The 15,167-nt window shown below is 37.3% G+C and overlaps 1 protein-coding gene across 1 annotated transcript; it reads left to right on the forward strand.

Annotated features, from left to right (window-relative positions):
• Positions 1–2,024: 2,024 nt before the first annotated feature.
• sstr1b (somatostatin receptor 1b) lies at positions 2,025–14,672 on the forward strand. The gene is made up of 2 exons (XM_084110192.1): positions 2,025–2,234; positions 12,781–14,672. Exon 2 carries the CDS (start codon positions 13,412–13,414, stop codon positions 14,525–14,527), a length of 1,116 nt encoding a protein of 371 aa, XP_083966318.1. The 5' UTR covers positions 2,025–2,234; positions 12,781–13,411; the 3' UTR covers positions 14,528–14,672.
• The last annotated feature ends 495 nt before the right edge of the window (positions 14,673–15,167 follow it).

Here is a 15,167-nt window from a genome sequence, read left to right on the forward strand (position 1 = left end):
TGTCCTGTCAGGGCAAGTAATAAATAAATAAATAAATAATAAATAAATATATAGCCTATAGCCTATATATTTTTGCTAATTAAAAGTAGTACTTGTTAATAATAATGATATGATATTTTTCTGTTAGTCAAACAGAATATGTGTACCGACTTGAACTGTACTGCAAAAAGACTGGTATCATCATGTAATGTAAGTATCATAGCCTTCTTTTCACTTACTGTATAATGTAGTGGTGCCGGTTTAAAGAGGCAATGGTCTCTTTCTACACAATCTCACTGAGGGCCTATGTGTGGGTCAAATGGACAAACCAAACCCTAGGATAAACCTAAAACACTATACATTTGTATGTAAAGCAATCCCAATCCTTTCTCCCATGTTTTCCGCAGACACGCATTTTATTTATTTGGTCATGGCATTTCCAGTATACAATTTTTTTTGTTTTGTTTACTAAGTTATATGATGAATACAGAATTTATGACAAGGGTTTATCCAAACAAAATCCAATCAGCCACAAGAGTATTGGCATCATGAGACAGACAGAATTCTTGTAGTGAAATGGCATTCTTCAATTATAGCCTAACAGATTCATTCGATTGAAGGGGATTGATTCATACAAACTGCACAAGAGCAGACTGATGTTAAACATAGTGCTTAAAAAATATAATCTTCAACGGCACAACATAAAAATTCATCTGAGAAAATCTCCTGAATTGTATTTGTACCACTCTGTGTGTCTACTGGTCTAATGCAGCTTTGGTTAAAGTATCTATAGGCACAATCATAAATCCTACACATTTTCTAGGAATTCTGGAAGGTTACCGCTGAGCATAATCTAATGTATTTGCTTTTATTATTTCAGTAAGTCCAAACATGCTTCGTGTTCTCTGAGCGCTGCTCTGATAATGCTATAAGCCTGAGGGAGAGTCTCTAAGACATTAACGTGTGTCAAGAAAAATATGTACAAATATGCCAAGAATTATTTTATGAATAAATTATGAATTGTAGCTATTTATTAAAAACATAACTTAATTAATTATGACAATATACCCCATTAAACCTGTGCTTTATATCAGCTATTCATTATTAATGCAACATCACATAGCGTTCAATCCCTTTAAATGGATCCAAAAGGCTTGAGTTTTTTCTTCTTCTGTGAATTCAGACCTTGAATTGACACACGAAGCAAACACATCAGTGCTATAAATGTGGACAAAAAGATTGTTGAAGCACTTTGTGCTTCATAAACAAAAATGGAATAACCTCCATGATTTAATTAAAATTCAGTTTAATGCTTTATGAACATTATGAATCAAAGCAAACAAAGCAACCCGACCTGTCAAGTTCCAGAAAGGACAAAAAAAAAAGTAGATACAGCTTGTAAACTTTATTTCAATTATTTTCTTAGTCAAAATATACAAAATAAGATATGATTAACTGAAAATATTCCATCAATGAGCATTGGTTCTCACTTGCATATATGATGCACAAATGGTCTGTTTGTTTCGTTGTCATATGCCCACTTTTTAGTGTTACTATAAGAGAAAACTTATAATTAAAAAAATAATTTTTGACAAGAAAAACTGGCACCATAAGAATATAATTTTGACAATTTTCACCGTTTAATATCCAACTGTCCACAGCCACCCACTGCCTTTATCTTTATCCATTTTCTTACATCCTGAAGACAACCAAAAGAACACCTAACAATCATTCATGAAAGGATAGTTTGAAGCTTTCAAATAATTGGGTTTTAATAATGCACCATGGCACAATAGGTTTCAGGTGAAGGTAGACGATCAATACAGATAGAGCAAAAAGAAAGGAGAGTTTGCTGTGTTTGTCCTGAAAATAGAATAAATGTGTATGTAATGAGACAGAAAGATTATAGGGAGGATAGAGAGAGAGAGAGCGAGAGAGAACACACAGACGGAGAGAGAGAGAGAGAGAGAGAGAGAGAGAGAGAGAGAGAGAGAGCACATATGAGAGCACAACCACTGGAATCAAGGAGAATCTGTGATGGCATCGCATGAACGAGGGAGAGAGACAGAAGGAGACGGAGAGAATTAGAGACAGAATGAGTGAGACAGAAAGGCAATAAAGGGTTGGACGGATGAAAGAGCTGGAGACGAGAAGATGTTCAGCTTTATCATGAGGACGATACTGAACAACCTGCACAAACAGACTGACATATCAGCAGCTGACCAACACAACTCTTCTCATCGCGATCACAACAGGTAAAGAAATCTACAGCATCTCTATACTAAACTCTACACATTATAAGCTATTTTAAACAGAAATGAAGATTGAGTTATTGCTGAGTTAACTATCCATGATTTACACAATTTAGTATTTACATTTATGCGAATGCTTTTATCCAAAGCGACTTGCATTGCACTTCAAGGTTCACACATTTACATTCTTATCAATTCTTGCTTTCCCTGGGAATCGAACCCATGACCTTGACGTTGCAAGCGCCAACTCTACAGGAAAGCAACGGGTACTGATTTTATCCTTCAACAACTTACATGTGAGGGAAAAAACACTCATGAACGATGCTGATTTTATGTCTATGGACTGATCTGAGAACAATATAAGAGGACACAATGTTTTAGACCTGTAACTACAGTACTGTATGTGTATATGAGGAGGGCAGAGAGAGAGCAAGCAGTTTCCTTTATAAGCATCAGAAACAGGTGCATATACACCTGGAAACACAATATATATTTTCTAAAAACACTATCTATATATATATATATATATATATATATATGTTTATTTCCATGTTTCTCAACCTTTATTGTCTTCATCAGTACCTCTTTAATACCAAATGGGACCAGAAATGTTTCTCTGAACTCATTTACTGGATATCATTTTGCATTAATATTATTAAAGTGTCCATTATTACACTGATTCACTTGTAAACTGACTCACTTGTGTCTCTCGCATGTTTTGACAGTTATGCGGGGAACTGTTTCTGACATTTTGTCATTGTGAAGATGAGAGAGATATTATTCAAGATTATTTTAATCTTCTTATACGGTCCTGCGGTTTTATTTGAAGTCATCATTTCTGTCAAACCCCTTTGCACAGCCATGGTTGTGAGTCACCAAGATCTGCTAAAGTGGACGGCGTCACTCTCATCTACACTCTTAAAAATAATGGTTCTTTACTGGCATTGATGGTTCCAAAAAGAACCTTTAATATCCCATGGAACCTTTTCATCAGTCTTTTGATTCTTTAGATGTTCTTCACACTAAGAAAAATCGGTTCTTTTAAGAACGGTTTACTGAGAGGTTCTTTGGGGAACCAAATTCGGTTCTTTTGAAGACATCACTGCAAAAAACGTCTTTTGGAACCTTTAATTTTAAGAGTTTATTAGCAGTAATAATGTGTTAAAAGCCTGATCAGATGCTCCAGCTGCAGTTATATTACTGACCTCTTGTAAATAGAAGACTTTAAAGAAGATTGAAACAAGTTATATTACTATTATGAGTACAGCATCTTACTTTAAATATGAAGACTCTTTCAATGTTTGGATATTCCCAAAGCTATTTGAGTTTGTAAATTCAACCATAAATCAGTATATTAAAATAAAAAAAGACCTCAGCAACCTGCATTTTTTACCCGTGACTTCATTTTAAATTTTGAAGTGAGTTCTTATGTTAATTTAAGTGGTTAATCAGTAGTTCATTTAAAATATTAATGTCGAGTGATTTCGGCATACTCAAACTTCATTTGAGCTCATTTTACACAGTTGGTGATTTAGAAACAAGTTTGCATAGTTGTTATAATTGGTGCATATTATTGTTAGTGTGTACTTGAAAGCTGAAAAATGAATATCTGCTGCTGCTTAAAGGAAGCATGAAAGTAGAAATGTGTGTGTCTAATGAATGAACCACAGGAGGTCTGATTACTGAAAGTCTCATTAGACTGAATAACTGTACAAACTACTGGCTCACATCAACCTCTTCTGCTGTTACGCTAGAACAGATCTTTTAAAACTGACAGACAAGGACCGATAAGGTGAAAATGGAAATCTATCGTGTCTGTAAAAACTCACCACACAGATCAAATCAGGCGTTTTAATACAAGCAGTAAACAAAGCAGTGAAGTTCCTGATCTATTTATCTGGTGTCTCCATGAATCACATTAATCGTCTGTTCCAAGGACAACAACCTGATTAAACGTGCATACACAATCCAGAGCTTGCAGGAAGGACAAGCCATAATGTCTTTTGGACAAACGTTTCTATCCGTAGTACAGATTTTTGTAGGCCTACATATGAGACCAAGTATAGGCTATTGTTTATAAAAAGATAAATAGAATTGAAAATAGGATTGCAAAATGATAAATCATGCTCACTAATAATTATATTCTAGATATTACTAGATATTATTCTCAAATATATTATTCTATTTACAAATCTATCTATCTATCTATCTATCTATCTATCTATCTATATAATATAAAAAATATAAATAAAATATATATATATATTTTGAACGGCAATATATATATATATATATATATATATATATATATATATATTGCCGTTCAAAAGTGGGATCGGTAAGATTTTTTATGTTTATAAAGGAAGTCTCTTATGCTCACATTAAAAATATATATTAAAAAAAAAAGTAATATTGTGAAATATTATTACAATTTAAAATAACTGTTTTCTATTTTAATATTTTAAAATGTAATTTATTCATGATGATGTAAAAGCTGAATTTTCAGCATCATTACTCCAGTCTTCAGTGTCACATGATCCTTCAGAAATCATTCTAATATGCTGATTTGCTGCTCGAGAAACATTTCTGATCAATACTTTTATTCAGCAAGGAAGCATTAAATTTATCAAAAGTTACAATAAAGACATTTATAATGTTACAAAAGATTATATATAAAAAATAAAAAAAAATAGATCTTTCTATTCATCAAAGAATCCTGAAAAACTAATTGTACACAACTGTTTTAAAGATTGATAATAATAATTAATGTTTTTTGAGCATCAAATCAGCATATGATTTCTGAAGGGTCATGTGACACCGAAGACTGGAGTATTGATGCTGGAAATAGGAATAATTCACAGGAATTAATTACATTTTAAAATATATTCAAATAGAAAACAGTTATTTTTAATTGTCATAATATCTGACAATATTATTATTTTATCAAATAAATGCAGCATTGGTGAGCAGAAGAGACTTACAGATCTTACAGATCCCAAACTTTTGAACGTGTGTGTGTGTGTGTGTGTGTGTGTCAATGTACAATAAGTCAACCAGCAACTAACAGATTTTAAATCACATATACTGTAGTTCAATGCTCAGCGAAGTAACAAGTATCCTGATCTTCACTAACCCTACATTATTAAAAACAATATATTGATAATTTCACGTTATGTCAGTAAACAGCAATGTACACAGCAATTTACTTGTTTTGAATGACTTTTGCAATCAGTATAGGCTAAAGACCTCCTGATGTTGCCACAAGGTGGAGACTGTGAGTTTTCTTAACAAACGTTTTAAATGCACATCAGAATGTGGTTTCATCGATCACTTTCATTTTCTCTTGTGACTGTACACTAAATAACTAAATAAAATACACTCCCTCCGACAGACAGTACAAGAGTTGAGTGCTGTGTTTCAGCATGAGTGAAACACAGACGTGACAGGGGTACAAACACAGAGATGGGCTTTTAATATTCCTCGATGCAGCTCGCGTTTTCAGACTGATTCTATGATCAAATGGTGCAAATAAGCAACACAATAACACGTGACAGCCAATGCTCTCCTTTTGTTCCTCTTTTCCACACTCACTCACTCTAGCAATGTGCGCCACAAATTGCCCAACAATTGTTCCATTATGGTAATAATAATTAAGAGAGTGTGGAAATTGCATTCAAATTTCAAGACGCAGACCTTTAACAGGGGGAAAAAAAAAACAGTCCTTCAGAAAATCTATAGATTTTACAGTGCATTTCAAGACCAACACACACGCACGCACGCGCGCGCGCGAGTTGGATTAAAGTCAATGGAGTCAATCCTGAAGGTCTGAAACACTGTCTTTGTTTATGGCCCTTTTAGTATACAATGAAACAGACACACCAGAAAAATACACATCACCATCCTTTTACCTGTACTTTAAAGGGGTGGTTGATTATGATTTCACTTTTGGCTTGTCTAAAGTTTAAAATCATTGGTTACCCGTAAGTCAATCACATAACGTTTGGTTATGGCGTGTGTTATGCGCATGCTCAGCCGCATCTGACTTCCACTGTAAACACATGTATGATGCGAAAACAAAACCACTGAGCGAAATACCGGAGTGAACATGGCTGTGAACGACTTTTGCAGATTTTGTGAAGTAAATCTACGCATCCACGGTACAATCAGCGTCTACGTCACGGCTCTCAGCCCGCCCTCTGTTCGTTGATTGGCCGGCTGTTTTCAGGCCGGAGGAAAACGGAAAGCTCTGACGCTGTCTCAGACTATAGCCGTTTCTCAATACCAAGTACGCAAAGTTCGGACTTGAGTCCTTGGTAGTTCGGACTTGACAAGTTCGTCTCAGGAGAACGAACTCCCGAGGACGGGAGGACGCAAGTCCGATAATTCTTAAATGGAACAGCGGCGTACTTGATAGCGTCACTCAGCTCCCTCTGGCTACTCCGGTTATCTTTTTATGTATATCTAGGCTACAAATAAAACAAAATATGTTATAAACCACCACTCTGCCTCTTTTCATTTAAAAAAATCTTAAACATAATGGCCACACAAATGTGGTTCAGGCAACGCAATTGATTATCTTCACTGCATATTTATAACAACACGAAATATAAAGCACAACCCTGACTCTTGATGAATGATGAATAAAAAACATTATAATATTGATCATTAAAACTAACATTTAGCAAAAAGAGGGTTGTGTCATTTTATTTTATTATATATGTACATACAGTGAAGAGAATGTAGGCAACATGTAGGCTATAATAAAATATTTTATGTTTTAAATATATAAAATAAAATGACATAACCTTTTTTTGTTAAATGTCAGTTTTAATGATCAAGTATAGCCTAAAAGGTATAATAAGCTATACAATAATAAAGCAAACGATTCAGTCAAACAAAAGTCAGCTCTCTAGGCTACAACGTTAAAGTTAAATAGACTAAATAAAGCTATGAAACTTCACTTTGCCCTCAGCTTAACGTTTTGCCAGGGAACAAATGATAGATTAATGAGACAAATAAAATAAATAAATAAATAAATCGCCCGTTAGATATACACAAGACGATTTATATCTCATGTTAAACCACTAGACTAGAGACATCCGAGCCAGCGGCAAGTCAGCAGCACTAGCCGAGGAAAGGCTGTTCTCGGCGGGGTAAATTACATGAGCGCCGAGCGTCCGATTGCCTGGTTCTGACAACTCTGAAAACGTCAGATCAAATTTTCAAATAGACGCTATCTTTATAAATAAACCAAAGATTTGATCTTTAAACAACTACATTCTCGCCTGAAATACTCTTAAAACTACATTTTGTGACGCAATTACAGCAGTATTTTTAAATTACGCGGGGTTTCTCCTCTGCTATTGACGCTTGTTGGTTGGTGTGAGATGCATTCTGGGATACCTGGCTGTCTCAAGTTCGCACAAGTCACCTCTCGGTGCATCCTCGGTAAAAGGGGCGGATCAAGAACACATCCGGGGATTTGAACTGGACTTGGCTAGATGTGAACTTTGAATTGGAACAGTACTTGGGCAGCGACTGATGACGTTTCACAAGTCCACAAGAACACAAGTACAGACAAGAACGCATATTGAGAAACGGCTTGAGTACAGAAGCGAAATGAAATTGAGCGGAAATACGAAGTCTGACGCAGGCTACGACATTCCTCCCGGGTTAGTGACATCACCAACCCTAGAATTTACATAAATCCGCCCCCTGAACATGATTTATAGATTATCAAGACAGAATATGCTAATCAATGACTAGAAGATAACTGCACATAAACTACATAAACTCATCAACTAACCATTCAGAAACGTCCTGTTGCATTATACGTTGTCACTTCTTCTTCAGTCTCTCCATCTTTGTCTGAATTCGGTTTGAACATAAAAGGCTAAAAGTTTTTGAAATTTTCAGTGCATGTCTGTGTGAGTGCAAGTTGTTGAAGCTCCGCCCTCTGTGCTGGGAGCAGCAACTCATTTGCATTTAAAGGAACAGACACAAAATGGTGAGTTTTTGCTCACTCTCAAAAAGTGACAATTTTAACATGCTATATTAAAGGTATAGCGGAGGATTTTCCCGAATTTTAGAAAAGAACCGCCCTCTCCACTTTTTGAAAAAATACACATGTGCAACACTCTACCTGCTCCCGAGAGGGAACGCCTATTAAACGTGTGCACGACACGAGAGAGCATGCACGAGCCTAGTTCTCCTTGTGCACGCTGTTTACAAGTTGCAAGATCGCTAATCACAGCTTACATTAACTTTTACTAGCAGTGATTTTAAATGGATTTCTCCAAATAGCATGCCAAACTTTACCTGTCGAGTAGAAACTTCGCGACTGAGGCATCAGTGGGAAGCCCAACCTGTGCTTTTAGCGCACGCCAGCGTGTGAAATATTCTCCCAAAAACACTCTGGTCTTGTTTCTTTCTTCAGAGGCCTTTCTCTTCTTGTCATACAATTCGTAGACACTTTTTCCTCTTACGACCCTCAGACATTTTGAAAAAACCCGGCGAGAACGGCGAGCTTCAATGAATGGCTGAAACCGTAGCTCACCCATAGACAGCTCACCACACATAATACACCTGAAAGTGCGCATGCGCAGAAAGGACGAGCACGTACGACGGCCTTACGTAAACATATCACCAGAATGATTGACAATTAGGAGGACCAATAGTCTTGATGATCCACCCGGAAAAAGAAAATCCTCCGCTATACCTTTAACATATCTGTGGGGTATTTTGAGCTAAAACTTCACATACACACTCTGGGGACATCACAAATTATTTTACATCTTGTGAAAAGGGCATTCTACCACCCCAAGAGTGTATATAGCCTGTTCACATACTACAGCCACTCGCTCTTGTTTTACCCAAATGCTTTGAGTTCAGTAAGAGGTGCTAAAAGCATCATGTCACATTTATCTAAAAATGACTCCTGTGTTTTGTACTCTCAATTGTATTCAGACCCTTTATTACGTTCATAGTGTTTCAACTAATGTCACATTCTTGCAAAACACGGTGCATTTGTGGGAGGGTGACACAAATAGGATGCATTTGTAAATTAGGCTTTATAAATATTAATTGCAATAACAACCCTTGAAACCAATTTGCTTGCTTGCCATATAATTTTTCACTTTATATTCACTGCGAAATCTAATTTTATACTGACTGGTTTGCAAAATAACATTAGCTGATCATCAGATCATTTTTTCAAATTCAGATATTTTTACTCTTTTAAAGTGTTTATTACTTTGAGTAGGCACTAACGATTGGTTTTCAAACAACGCCTCTAATATGCACACTCGTTGTAACCGTTTGCATCAATTTTTTTGAGTCAGGACAACTTCAAAAGAAATTGTGTTCAACCAACAAACTACATTGAGTTAGAGAAACTTAATTTATAACATATACACAAATATTTAAATTGATTTCACAAAAGTTGTAGTTGTGAGTTGTAGGCCTGGAACCAGGTAATCTAATCTGTTTCACAGCTTTAGCACATGCTATGTGTAACTAATTTAGCATGTATTTTAATGAAAAAGATATTACTTCTTGTCACTGGCATTAACACAGTCATTTCTATAGGGTCAATGCAGAGTTTACCTTCATGTTGTCAAACTCTTCAGCACAATGATTACCAAAAATTTCAACATTACAGAAACTTTTAAATGCCAAACATAACAGCATTGAACACTAACAAGCCTTTCCCTTCAGTAAAAAAACAAAAAAAATAAATAAAGGGACAATTAATTTCAATATTCATTCAAGTCCTATGCAAAGCATGCTGCACTAGAATTAGAAAGTAACAAATTATGGTCCATTGCTGTGATTTAATCGAAAGGCTATTGCTTATAAAAAAAGAGACCAAAAAAAAAAAGAGACCTTCAATATATTTGGACAGTTTTGAAAATTGAAAATGTATGGACAAATGGTAAATCATGCTCATAATAACTTAGGATGTATTTAAAAATGAATCAAAGCTGCAGAAAAAAAGTGAAACTAGGTTGTGCCAAATCTTTTTTTGTGCCTGATGGATACATCACTTGACATTTTTGACATTAAATCAAAAAGCTTGGTGAAAATGGTAAAAACGTACAAAAAATATATATATTTCTACGAACTTTGCACTTTTAAACTAGATTTTTCATTACTGTGTTACAAGTCATTACTGTGACCTCAGAGAGAGAGAGAGAGAGAGAGAGAGAGAGAGAGAGAGAGAGACGCAGCTTGAGGAAAATGTCAGAGAACAGTAATGGAGTTTCCCTCTCCACTGTGAACCCATTCTCACTTATTCTCTTTCCCTCTTTTTTCACTCCCTTGATCTTCCTCTCATATCTTTCATCATGAGCTCCTCCAGCATGTCTTAACTCACACTCGGTTGTATGTGTGAGACGGTCCACCTGTGACCTGCTCCTCTTTCACAATCCTTCTTTTTTATTACACCATGTTCTCTGCTCCTGCTGCTTATCACTGTTTGTGTATCTGTATCTGCTCAAGGTCCATTTCCCCATCACAATTTCCTTTTTTTAACTGTTCTTTCTTCCTCCTCGCTTTAGTGTCATCCTCATTTCTATTCCATCCCATGCTTCTTTAAGCCTTTACTATATGACCAAAAGAACACATCACATGACAGACATGAAATGTCCATTGCTTCTTGAAAAGGCTTTTGCTTTGGCATGAGCAGTAGGTGCCCTTATGGATATTACCGCAGTGAATGCACTACTTACCGGCCATTAGAGCTCTGAAATGGTTTGTAAATAATGTCATTTCTCTTTCTCCTGCATTTGATAAATAACGGTTAAGTATGCATCATTAAAGCACAGAATATTTTGTGCTTATTTGATTATATCTGGTATATTGTATTATATAGTATCTTTGGAGTCCTTTCAATTGAAAAACACATTGAGTCATGTCATTTGTTAATACAATAGCACTTACAATACAAAGCAGCTTTACTGTAATAAACAGGAGGAAAAATGCACTTCAGCTCAAATCATTATTCAGCTCAAGTCAGTTCAATGTTGAGTCAGTTCAGTTCGGTATGTGTCAGTGTCACAAATCTACGTATACATGTACTTTTTTTCTTTTTTTTAGATATTGAAAGCAGAAAAATATTGCAAGCAAAGAATGAGGGCGAACCTGGGTGGTTATTTTCCTAAAGAAAAAGAAAAGAAAATGTTCGGGCTAAAAATACTAGTGCAATTTAGACCTATTTTGCCATAGAAATGGCTTAAAATGACTGAAAAATGCTCCCAGGATAAAAACACACAATGGCATGGATTGTTATAAGCAATAACACAACTGGGCGCCTGGAATCATCCAGATTTAGCAAAACGTTCCATCTTTCAAAATGGATCTTTATCTCTCAGTTTGAAACTGTAAAATCGAATGGCAGGGGAGAAGACGAGCTTTATTTATTATCTGTGCTCAAAATTCTGCTCGCATGCAGTTTCGGTTGTTTTCTTCAGCATTAGCTGTTTTTATACATTACAAAGCCATTTGTATTCCAAACCATTCGTATTATTAGCTTGCCAGATTTGTGCTTGACACTGCATTTGCCTTGTGGATGATCAGGGGCACGAGCTGCACAGCTTGAGCTGTGAGGAGGGGCAGGGGTTTGTGTTTTCTCTCCTCTCCTTTTCATTACTTTCTCATTTAGTTGGCACCACCATGGCCGAGTCCTACCGCAGGATGTTTGCTCTTTGTGAGCAAACAGACTGATGACAAAGGTGTCTCGGCATCTTCACGTCTTGTAACTGAACAGGGCTGAGAGAGCCCTCACACATACTCATGCATCCACAATCCCAAGGATGACAAGAACATCTCACTTCTAATCTCTGAATCCATTTTATAACCAGAGCAAATAAATGTAGACACACACAGTCAGACATGGATGAACTGGTATCTCAAAACCGAATTATATTATTCTTAATCAGTCATTTTATCTTTTCCATTTAAATGCCTTAAATAAGATAAATTACTAAAATGCTATTTATTTACTATACATTTCATTGCACTTTATTTCGATAGTCCACTTTAGGCATTCAACTAACTGTGAGTAACTTTGCAACTACATGTCAGCTAACTCTCATAAGAGTATTAGTAGACTGTTTGGTTAGGGTTCGGCTTAGTAGACTACATGTAGTTGCAAAGTAACAAGTAATCAGTAATGTCTCAAAATAAAGTGTAGACAGTGGCAGATATGAATCAGACAGTCTACTAATACTCTAATGACTGCTTGACATGTAGTTGCAAAGTTACTTATAGCTAGCAGAATGTCTAAATTGTACCATTGAAATCAAGTGTTAAATTTCAAATAATTCTGGTGAATATCTGGCAAATAATTATTTTAGTTCTAAGCATAAACCTCACCAAATGTTATTTGATTTATGGTTTAAAAAAACTATTAGCAAATGGAGTAAAAATAATCAACTTTTGTATTATCTATAGATATTTTTTTACTTTTTTGAGTGAGCAGATGTCCCTTGTATATACCTTAGGATTGCCATCAGTGCCTTTAACAAGGTTTTTATATTTTTTCTTATAGGTCTTAATGACGCCTGGAGCAAGAAACATCAACGGGAGAAAGCAAACTGTGATAGACCTCTAAAACTTCAACTCTAGATGAACTAATTTTGATTCAACAATATGCTGTGGATCAATTCTCCACTGGGAGGTTGTTCTTGAGGCGATAGCACGTGGAGAGTAACATCGTAATACTTTGATTCACAGACTCAATTTCTTTTTAATGAGCTGGAATGCCTTTCCCCTGCCAAGAATGAGAAGTTGAAAGATGCTCAGTGAGCCGTGCCCTTCAACACCTGCACACTCTCATAGACGAGCGCAGGTTTGCTTGGGATTTGAAGAAGAATGCTCCTACTTAGAATTTTGCAGATGCAGATTTCGCCTTCTGCTTAGTACTGAAGCTGAATCCCTTAGAAGCTGGAGATGAGACTGCTGGGTCGACATAAGGACCTGACTATTGGTTTTGCACACAAAAATATTCAAGGACACTTGAAGGTTAAAGAAAAACAATTCTTGGAGATATTCTGTTTGTTTTATTGGTGACATTTTGAGAATGTCTGACTTTACAACACCATTAAGACATTGACTGGAAATCACAAACTGAGAGGCCCAATTTGGGCAAACATATCAAACACAATACAATACAATATAAAATGGCTGAGCTTGCTGGATACAATGGCAGCGAGAGCTTCATGCTCTCAACCGGTCTGCCTTTCAACTCGACTGGTGACTATGACTATTATGAATCTGAACCTGATGCTAGCAAGATCATCATTCCCTCCATCTATGCACTGGTGTGCTGTGTCGGTGTCACAGGGAACGCCATGGTCATCTACGTCATCCTCAAGTACGCCAAGATGAAGACGGCCACCAACATCTACATTCTCAATCTTGCCATCGCGGACGAACTCTTCATGTTGAGCGTCCCGTTCCTGGCGACCTCGGCCGCGGTGCACCACTGGCCGTTTGGCTCGCTCATGTGTCGTCTGGTTCTCAGCGTGGACGGCATCAACATGTTCACGAGCATCTTCTGCCTGACCGTGCTGAGCGTGGACCGCTACATCGCTGTGGTGCACCCCATCAAAGCGGCTCGCTACCGTCGCCCGACCGTCGCAAAAGTGGTCAACCTTTGCGTGTGGGTACTTTCGCTGCTTGTGATTCTGCCCATCATTATATTTGCAGACACGGTCCCGGCGCAGGATGGTGGAGTGGACTGCAACTTTCTATGGCCTGAGGCCTTGTGGTCGGAAGCGTTTGTGGTCTACACATTCCTACTGGGTTTTCTGGTTCCAGTGGCAGCCATTTGCATGTGCTACTGCTTGATCGTGGTGCGCATGCGAGCCGTGGGCCTCAAAGCAGGCTGGCTGCAGCGCCGGCGCTCTGAAAAGAAGATCACACGCATGGTGCTGCTGGTGGTCGCCGTTTTTGTGGTCTGCTGGATGCCGTTTTACATTGTGCAGCTGATCAGTGTGTTTTGCAAGCCGCCGGACCCCATGGTGACTCAGCTATTTGTCATTCTGAGCTACGCTAACAGCGGCGCCAACCCCATTCTCTACGGATTTGTGTCTGACAACTTCCGCCGCTCGTTCCAGCGTATCATCTGCTTCCGCTGGCTGGAGAACGGGCTGGATGCCGAGCAGGTGGACTATTGCGCTGTCGCCCTACGGCGTCAAACCACATGTGGCCCAAAGGACTTTCCAAAGGAGTGCTTAGCCTCCGACATGCTGTTTCGTAATGGAACCTGCACGTCCCGTACAACAACTCTGTGAGAGGCTAATCAGTGAGAGTGGTAGATTTTAAAGGGATTGTTCACCACACTTACTTTCATGTCGATACAAACCTGTATGACTTTCTTTCTTTTGTGGAACAGAAAAGAAGGTGTTTTGAAGAACCTTTTAGTTCCATTGCTTGGACAAAAAAAAAAAAAAATTATATATATATATATATGTTCCACAGAGGAAAGTAAGTAATGTTTAAAACGATATGAGGGTAAGAAATGGATGACAGAATTCATTTTTGGGTGAACTATACCTTCATTACTTCATTCATTGAGACATGGAGTGCAGTACCAATTGCCAACTGAATGTTACACTGGCTGAGAGCTCATACCCTCACCCTCAACCCATCCTATATGACTTTCTTTTTTCAGCCGAACACAATCGGAGTCATATCAAATAACATCCTTGCTCTTCCCAGTTTTGTAATGGCTTTGAATAGAGAGATTTTGAAGCTCCTAAAACCACATCCATCCATCCATCCATCATAAAAGTAATCCATACGACTGCAGTGGGTTAATAAATGCCTTGTGAAGTGCAGCGATGGGTTTTTTGTAAGAAAAATGTCCATATTTAAAACTTTATAAACTATAATCACTGGCTTCCAGCAGCGGCTGTACGGGCGTTCATGAGA

Source organism: Abramis brama, assembly GCF_963993115.1.
Source record: "Abramis brama genome assembly, chromosome: 3".
NCBI lineage: Eukaryota > Metazoa > Chordata > Actinopteri > Cypriniformes > Leuciscidae > Abramis > Abramis brama.

Excerpts from the sequence above, each read along its gene's own strand:
- sstr1b (XM_084110192.1), top strand. The coding sequence starts at position 13,412 with ATGGCTGAGCTTGCTGGATACAATGGCAGCGAGAGCTTCATGCTCTCA.